The sequence below is a fragment of the Rhinoderma darwinii genome, chromosome 3, assembly GCF_050947455.1.
Source record: "Rhinoderma darwinii isolate aRhiDar2 chromosome 3, aRhiDar2.hap1, whole genome shotgun sequence".
Classification (NCBI taxonomy): Eukaryota; Metazoa; Chordata; class Amphibia; order Anura; family Rhinodermatidae; genus Rhinoderma; species Rhinoderma darwinii.
Genome location: NC_134689.1, coordinates 369,301,262 through 369,310,903, shown reverse-complemented (window position 1 = coordinate 369,310,903; position 9,642 = coordinate 369,301,262). Strand labels below are relative to the sequence as shown.

The following is a 9,642-nucleotide window of genomic DNA, read 5'->3' as shown; positions in this document are numbered from 1 at the left end:
AACCTAAAATTTTAAGCTTTGTGTAAAGTAAAATATGCATTATTGTCAATATTCATTTGCATGTAGTTTATTAAATTTGGGATGAAAGAAGAATTAAGAGTTTTCTATAAGATCTTTATATATATCTGAAAAACCCCAAAACACTTTAAGATGGAGAAACTAATATAACGAATAATTGTATTCCCAGCAAATGTAAGCAGATCTCTGCAACTCTTCTGGCCGCTTCTTCCTGTCAATTTAAATTTTTTATTCTTTTTACTTTCCCTCCCTGTCTTGCAGGAGCATTGATTTGTGGTGCTGGGAGGGTTAAGAATTTTAGAGGGGAGGCAGGGTGGAGAGGGGCTGGATTCAATTTCCTTCCAGCAGATGTCAGGTACAGACGGAGAGGGTCAGAGGAGTTGGGATAAAAGCACAAAGAATTTGGATAAAAAGGACAATCTTTGGACCCTTGTTTTACAGTCACCAGCAGATTCCACAATGTCGTGTCGTCCCTGAACTCTGGTGGATCTGAACTATCTCTTTATTCTTCATCATCAGACTCTGGTGGCCATAGGACCTAAAAGCCCTAGTGGAGCGGGACAGTATAATATTACTCCTAACTGTGGTGGTACCTGACCTGGTGCTTTTGGCCAGAGATCTCCTATATCACAACCTGAGGGATCACTGGATCTCCAATAGAGGTAGGTGGAGCATTATTCAGCCCATAGATAACCGTACAGCTGTGGTGATAGGGGAGTTTGTTACTTTACGTGATACTTACTCATAGCGTCTAAGTATAAATTATTTTTTTTTACAGGATAGTCCGTACTTTTGATCCAAATCCCTCCGTTCCTCTTTGCTCTTGAAATGTCTCTTTTTCTACCATATTAAATGTATTATGTTGCTTCAGAAAGTGACGGTTTGTTTCTTAACCTAATATGAACTCCAAACTTGTATATTATCTCATGATTTTTTTGATGTTTTATTTGTGTATTAACTGATATGTATGGTAATGTGTAAACTAAGACTAGTAGAAGACCCAGATGAAAATGTGGATTCTTTGAAAATGAACCTTAAAGAGATTGTCTGGTTTAGGAACCCCATTTTCAAATACCCCATCAGTGAATTCTGAGATAATAGAGGAGAGTCCCTATCTATCATCCATAGCAGAAAGTGTCTACAAAGAGCATGTCACTCTGGTGGACCTAGCACATCCATGTATTACATGGACAGCCCATTGAATTGTAGCCGTGTAATACTTCATTTCTCTTGTGGTGGCGCTATAGAGATATTGAACATTTGTGGTTATGATCCCCCATAGATTACTGCTGATCACTATGATTAGTTTATGGCTGGAGGTTCTTTATAATGAAGAGCAATTGCCCAAAGCTGATAATTCCTCTAAAGAGTGACTTCACTTTCATCGAACTTTTGATATGTCATAGAGACATTTTCAAAGTTTGGATTGGTGGGGGTACAGGTGCTGAGAACCCCAACGTCGCTGAAACGGAGGTGCAGAAGCACTCAGCTGAGCGCTTTGCACCTTCGCTCCCTGTCAGGCTGAAGATGGCTCATATAGAACATCTATGTGAGATGTCTCCAGGCTGACTAGGTGCGCTAATCACAGCCAAATGTGCAAAGCGCTCAGCTGAGCGCTTCTGCATTTTTGTTTCAGCGACGGTGGGGGAGACCCACCAATCCCCATGCATTTGCATAATGTCGGCAGCACAGGGAGGTGTTTTGCCAATTACCAACCATTTTTAGGTTTGCATAGAAGATGCGATTAGCCAATGAACAAGCGTTTGCTCGTTCATCGGCTGATCTGTGCCCTGTTTACAAAGGGCAATGATCGAGAACGAGCGTTTGTATAAGCGCTCATTCAACTGATCATTGGCCCATGTAAAGGTCCTTATTAGAAGGAGAGATCATTATATTACTACATGATCAGAGGTCTAAAGCTAAGAATATCACCAGTGGTCATCTTGTGACTTTACAGTCCTAGGAGTCCCCTTGGGTAAATTATGCAAATGAAGTGAATGACATCACCAGCTGTGTCCACACACCCGATTCACTTACACTAACAGGCGTCATGACAGTGTAGGGAGTGTCTCAGACTACCACTTCCTCAATATTGCTACTGAGGAAAAGAGGAAGAGTAAAACCATATTGATCGTCATGACTACCACTGGGATCACAGTTGGGACTAGAATGCGCTACTGTAATCCTATTGAGGAAAGGATGTTATAGATGAATATATCTATTTGGCCCTGGCATCATATGTAAAGTGATAGTCACACTGGACAGTGTGTACTCATATAGCACATAATTCCCTACATTCTGCAGTTTTGTAATCTGTCACTATGTAAACTGAGCTGTTTTCATTTTATCCTTTCTGTAATAATCTGGCACTTTTTCCAGAAATGACACACATATAGTAAAATGTTACAGAACTTTGTGACTCCCGTTGCATGGATTCCCTGTTGAACACTGTGGTCCCTTTGTTTTGTGAGTTACAGCTCATAGACCTGCCCACGAGACCCATATGACACATCGGAATATGAGTAAAAAATAAAATAAAAATCCCCTTCTGGTCCTAATCAACCGGCCTCTCTGAATGCATATGTTAGTCTGTTCTGTATTTAGCTTTACAGCCTTCTATGAGGAACATGTGCTATATTAATGACTTTACATTATGCTATTAGTTAGTATTTATCTGTGTTATTATCATTATTATATGTTTTTTCTCTGATCTTTTTTTTCCTAAGGGATTTAAACACATAGTAGTGAATGACAAACAGTGTATTGTAGTAAACATACTATGCACTTACACTTTGTAAGTATTACGACCCCAAGGGAAGAACTCAGGTGCTGAGGGGAGATTTATCAAAACTGGACCTAAGGAAGTAGAGGAGCTGCCTAAACAATCAATCAGGTTGCAACTTTCATTTAAAGGGGTTGTCCAGTTTAAATACCCCCAGGCACTGGTGGAAGGACCCGCGGTCAGACCCCCACTGATCAGACATTGATGGCATACCCTAGTGATATGCTCTCAATGTCTGTGGTGGAAAAACCGCATATAGAGGGTAGTCCTGTTGCTGAGGTCCTGCAATCAGCTTATGTCTCTGGACCAACCACCTGCTGATTACCTATTTTAGTCGCTGGAGAGGAAATTCAATACTTGATGTCCACAGAGATCAATAGAAGTCCATGCAGGGCATTGATGTGAGAGGACCACCAGAGAAATGGGTCCGTGCTCTGTTTTAAAAAAGGAGTGTCCTCCTACCCATTAACTTCATGTTCCCTAGTAGGGCATATTGATTGGGGTTGTCCAAACATGAACCCACTTTGAGCATATTATAATCATTGATACAGATATTATCGCCTCCACTGCTCTTTTATGGACTCATATTTATGTATATGGTCATTAAAATACTCTGGTGGACATGATTAAACAAGGCAGCAGACACGTAGATGCTTTTAAGGAGGTTGTGATACTGTAAGGTTACTCAGAATATCCCTGTTATGTTATTGGTGTGGCATAAGTGCTTGACAATTTTACAAGATAAGAATTATTAAACATCACAACTCAAGAATGTAATTATATTTGTTCTGTATGGTTGCATTTTGTGTCATATGTATTTAAAATATTACCCTTCATTCTTTTTAGGCTTCCTTCCTTTTTTGGCACTGTTTGCTCTTGGAAGTGAGGGATGTGGAAAAGTGGAATATCCATAGTGATTCTGTCCCTGCTCCTGCCACTGTTGCCCTCTACAGGCCGGGCACAGACAGTTCTCACTGATGATGAGATTGAAGATTTCCTGGAAGGATTCCTCAAGGAGTTGGTCCCTGAGGAAGATGATGATGATAAAGCAGAACCCAGAAGGGAAGACGAGGGTGGAGTAGAAATTACTAGAGGTGGAGGGTACGAGGAAGAAGAGGAAGAGACTCAAGTAGGGAAAAAAACAAAAGCACCTAAAGGAGAGAGTGGAGGTGAGGAGCAAGAGTTGATGGAACAATTATTCAGGGCTATTTTTTAGGCTGTTAGTTTCTCTTTATTGGTTTAAATCCTTCCTTACTGCCAAGGTACCGGCCTCAGTGACAGAGGAAGGGTATGCAGTGCAAACTAGAACATATAAACATGCAGATGACATGCAACAGGTCACTCACCCAGAACTAGGTTCGAAGATATGAAGGACATCGAGTCTGAACAGCAGGTCTGCCGGAGACCCTCTAACTGGTGGGCTATGTAGTATTGGGTAAATGCCTTGGGTACACTTGCCTATAAGTTAGTGGAATGTCATCAAGTTGTGAGGTGTTGGGGGTCTTGTCAATTCATAAAATTATTTACCAGAATAAAACATAAGATATATAGCAACCAATGTCCATTCTGGGGTCAGTTTCCATGCTGCAATCCAAGGATCTGTCTTCTCAAGTCTGGTCAGTTGGTTTTCCAAGGGGGCATCTATCCTCTTGGCCTAACCTCTTCCCATGTAAGGTGTACTTTTTAGCAAGTTGCCCACCTTCTTTGTCATAAGCAAGACACACGTCTTTGGCAGGATCTTGTTTTGGTTCGTGTGTGGAAGAATGGATATATCATGCACTTAGGAGGACCACCAAGCACTGGAGGCCCAGACAAATGTCTTTGACTGAGTGGTTTGCAGAACTCTGTCAGGATTCATCCATTTGAAAACCACTGTTAGGTTTAGCACTTCCTTGGGAGGATCTGACTATCCCAGACCAGACACATACAGGTACATTCTCAAAATAATAGGAAGCCAATTAACCCTAGCATGGTTTTGAAGTGTGGGAGAAAACTGGTGTACAAGTGGATAATAGAGCTTAGTAGCTACGCACGCTACTATTCAATGTTATATTACTAAGGCTTTGTCCTCATCTGCATTGGAGGCTCCAATAAGAGCTTCTGTTGCAGATCTGGTTGAAAATGGCGAAAAAAATAGCACAGCATGCTATTTTTTCTGGTTAATCGTCAAACACTACGACGAAACTTATTAACGTCAATATGTTTTGTCGAGTGTTGTTGGTGTCCATCTTGCGACAGATCCGACACTTCAAGCACTCCTATGAAGGAGCTGAACAACGGAAAACTGAAACACAGATGTGAACTCACTCTTAGAATGGAAAATAGATTGTCAAATTAAAACATAATGTACGAAAGAGTAACTATAAGTAATCTATTTGTACATTGACCAATTAAGTGTGTAGCCGACAAAATATGCCTATATATTTATGACACCCACTTTGACTATATAAAAGATACTGTGGGGCCAAGGCTTAAAAAATGGTAGTTAATGGAGAAAGGGATGAAGTATAGACTTTCCTGAACAGTTACTTTTCTTCCGGAAGATGAGACTCAGCCTGCTACTAAATATCTGCCTGAAGACTCAGAGCTGGAATCGTAAAATCTCTGACACATGGGGCTAGTACTTTTATCCTATTCTCATTCACTCTGAAATTGATGGGCCTTCAACAATGTGAGATAAGGGTTTTAGATTCTTTAATACAGTGTTGATGCTCAATTCTAATTGCATTGAATTGCATGTCCTATAGCTCCACCGTACTCTAAATAATCCAGAATATTGAAATGTATTGTTTCCAATGCTGTAGATGTAATCACATTATACTAGACTACACCAGTGAAGAACTTAGAGCTACGAAATTCAGAATAATTTCTGCAAGCACTTTTTACAAAGAAAGTTGTACTTACCTTCCTTGTATCTCGGATAAAGTCCCACACCGAGCCACCAACACACCAAGGCCGTACTATGGCTCAGTTTTGTATGGAGCTGTAATAAGGGCCTTTGATTTAATATTGAGGCATACATGACATAATACATATTCACCGGAATATCTTCTTACAAAGTAGCTAGACGGCCCCCGTGCACATGACTCTGCTGTGTGCAGGAGCATTAATGGAAAAAGTAGCAATTATCTGAAACGTGTTTTCTAATATTGTAAAAGTTCTTGCATGATGTTACTTTGGTAGAAATTGTACATAGTGACTATGAATATTGAGAACTGCTCCAGACTTTCATGAGCTTTTTTTATACCACAGAATCAGCTGGAAAGGCTAAAGAAAAAAAAAAGAAAGAAAAAGCCCCAAAACCCACAAAAAAACCTAAAGAGAAGGCAGCTAAAAAGGAAAAGCCTCCTAAACCAACCAAAAAGCCTAAGGAACCTAAGGAAAAGAAGCCAAAACCAACCAAAAAACCTAAGCCTCCAAAACCTACAAAGAAGACACCAGCTAAGAAACAGGACCGACGTCCAGAGGTAGAGGAAGAAGACAGGAACAAGAAAATAAAAGAGGAAGAGAGAAACACAAAACCTCAAGTAGATGAAGAAGAAGACAGTTATAGAACACCAGTTACAGGAGAGGAAGAACGATACAGACCACCACAAATTCCTGAAGAAGATGAATATGGTTATAGAAGACCTCAAGTTACAGGGCGAGAAGAAGAGGAGAGACATAAAAGACCTCAAGTCACGGAGGATTATAATGAGGAACGATACAGAAGACCCTACATCACAGAGGGAGAAGAGGAAGAGCGGTATAGACCTGAAGTCCCAGAGGACTATGATGAGGAAAAATACAAAGAACCAGAAATTATAAGAGAAGGGGACAGAAACAGAAGGCCACAAGTGACAAAGGAAGTAGAAGAGCGGTATAGGACACCTGATATTACTGAACAGGGAAGACACAGAAAGCCCCCGATCCCAGAGGAAGAGGAAAGGTACAGAAGACCACCAGTGACTGGCACAAACTCACAAACTGGAGAAGACGTATGGTCAGAAGGTAGAGTTCCATAAATCTAATATGATATTGATGATGAATTTTTATTGAGGCCTCATGCATACAGATATTTGTCCTCATCAGTGTAGTTTCTTGACTATTGAGAAGGAGGAAAAAATCACATCGGACATGTCCTTGTTCAACAAAATGTTCATTAAGTTTAGGTGGAAGGAGGGAATCCTTGAAAATATGAATAGTTTCAGGTATTCTCTAGGATGTGTGAGTTCAGGATGACTTGTAGCAACTTCCTGCAAAAAGGAGAACCAGGCAGCGCATTAAAAAAAAAAGGAACTTTTCATTCACCCATGCAACGTTTCAGCTCCTCAGAGCCTTTCTCAAGCATGAGAAAGGCTCTGAGGAGCTGAAACATTGCATGGGTGAATGAAAAGTTCCTTATTTTTTTGGGATGTGCTGCCTGGTTCTCCTTTTTGCATTTATTGGGGACAGTTAGTTCCTGTCCAGTCGGGCTTGCATCACTTATCTTTTTTGAAATTCTGATGCTGTTACCTTTTGATCTTTGTAGCAACTTTCTGTCTGGGTGACCATCATTTCATTACAGGTAGCTACGGTTGTATATGCTGTAGGTTTACAACCTTTGCAACAAAAGGCATGGAAGGATTCTGAGAAAATGTGCAGCTTTTGGGTTTAAACCTCAAGGCAAGGGTAAAGATGGAGGAACAAGTAAAATTGGGCTTTATGTGCATTTTATGTACGGAAAGGAGAAATCGGGGAGACAATGTATAGGAAGCAAAGACAAAGGATACCTTGCACACATATCGTCCCTATCCCAATGAAGTGTATTGGCATTCAGTAGCAGTATCTGGCTGTAATATCACAAGTTATGGGATGAGGTAGAGGTTAATTCAGGTAGAGGCCTCATCCTGCTCAACTTCACGTATGTGAATTATAAATCAGGACGGCCATCAACCAGCCAATCAAAGAGCTCTGTTCAACCATATTATGAGGTCTCAATCTCAGAGGATTATAGTCGTTGTAGGGGCTGCTTGGCTGGATGTAGAACTAGAGCGACCTGGATTAAGTGTTGGAGAATGTGTCTCATTTCTCAGCTGCAATGAACACTGAAGACTATAGGCCTTGTGCCTCCAGGAGTGTTGTATTACTCTTATACATGCCGGCACATTATATAGAGAATAGTCTTTAGTTAAAATTAATATTCTTAAATACATGTATAAACAGACAATTTACTATATAAAATGTAGATATGATTTTGTAGAGATGTCGAGAGACATGGTGCTTTATATTAAGGGGTCTTTTTGTTCCAGGAGGATATGTAGAACCACTTCCTGAACCTGAGGAACCTGGAAGAGGAAGAACAAGGCCTGGTGGGTGACACATTCTCAACTTTTTTTTTTTTATCTCAATCATATACATTACTGCTCTTGTTTATTCTGAGATTATGATTATGTCTATGCCGGCATAATCTATAGACAGACAGCTCGTACATATCTAGTAGCAAACAGCTATTGGCTGAATAAACCCAACTCAATACAAGGTCTTTTGAGAAAAAGTGACTAATGATGCCCCCTATGTATTTTTTACCCAGTAACAAACTTTTGGCAGCACTGTTAAAACAATATTCCTTCATCAGTTGGCAGTGGGACTCATAAGCCAATAGTCTAAGTTTGTTTTTTAAGTCTGGAATGAAACCCACAAAAATGCAGTGAAAATATTCAAATTCCATATAAATGTGACCCTGGTCTGATTTTGAATTGAGGACTCAGTGCTTTAAAAACAAATGTCTAGTTTTTAATACCATGTCATCTTTAGGTCTTTCTAAAGAGTTCGTTTTTTTTTATATACAGAGCTCCACAACCCCTGCATAGAGTTAAATGAAAAAATTCTTACTGCCTGTAGCCGGCACTAGGGGGAGCTTACTGCATACTTTTTTTCTTTTTGTATAAACAGCATGCGGTAAGCCTCCATACCCCCTCTAGTGGTGACTGCAAGTAGCCAGAATTCTAGGTTTTAAATCCATGTCAATGAAGGGGATTTGGAGCTCTGTATCAGAAAATTGGAGCTCCGACTTCTTTAAAGATATATGAAGAAATGAATCAGCAAAGAATTTTGGACCTATTTAGAATACAAATACAAAGTGTCGTTCAAAGGTGGACCTTCACATTAAATCAGCAGTGCTAACCATTGAGACACCATGTAACCTATAGAAATGGAAACAGTTATCTAAACCTAAGAATTTTATATACACATTTGGCCATACTGTCTCTTATATTCCCATCAGGTGGGGAAGATGAGCCTCCGACTGAAGATTACAATGAACGTCTGGAAAGAGAGGACTATGATAATTGTATGTCACCAATTATTTACCCTTTACTGTTTTCTTTTTGTTCTGTCTGTCAGCTATCTATTATAAATCATTTTTCTTATGCTATTGTTATCTACAGGTTCCAAATCAATGTTATACCTCTTCTCCATCTGTTGACTTCTCTTTAAATATGTGTTTTTGTGCTTCCTTCACATTAAATTTGTTTTCCTCATGTAGATGGGACTAACAGACGTCATGAGAAGCTTCCGAAAGTGCCTCAACGTCCAGATCACCCTGTTATCTATGAAAAACCTGCACCTAGTAAGAAACTTAAAAGACGTTGTAAAGAGAAATTCCATTTCACAGCATTAATCTCAGCAACGTCTTCTCAATTATCTAAAGTTCTACGACCCCCTCTCCTATAAATATCTGGCTATTAAATGTTTGTATACAGATGTAGCAGAGCTGGGTTTGTCATTTTGTACAGCCCATGGTTATAAGACAATATATTATCAGCTGTTTTATATAGTACTCCAGGGACACTTACTGCATTATTTTAAGTAACAAAGGATGA

At 39.8% G+C, this 9,642-nt stretch overlaps 1 protein-coding gene across 1 annotated transcript in view; it reads left to right on the top strand.

Annotated features, from left to right (window-relative positions):
• The first annotated feature begins 349 nt into the window (after positions 1 to 349).
• The window catches only part of AEBP1 (AE binding protein 1), a 36,117-nt gene continuing 26,824 nt past the window's right edge, over positions 350 to 9,642 (top strand). The window contains exons 1-6 of the mRNA XM_075858664.1: positions 350 to 680; positions 3,647 to 3,969; positions 6,053 to 6,790; positions 8,071 to 8,130; positions 9,045 to 9,110; positions 9,306 to 9,389. Coding sequence (XP_075714779.1) covers positions 3,690 to 3,969; positions 6,053 to 6,790; positions 8,071 to 8,130; positions 9,045 to 9,110; positions 9,306 to 9,389 — 1,228 coding nt within the window. The 5' untranslated portion in view covers positions 350 to 680; positions 3,647 to 3,689. The remainder of the gene's footprint in view (positions 681 to 3,646; positions 3,970 to 6,052; positions 6,791 to 8,070; positions 8,131 to 9,044; positions 9,111 to 9,305; positions 9,390 to 9,642) is intronic.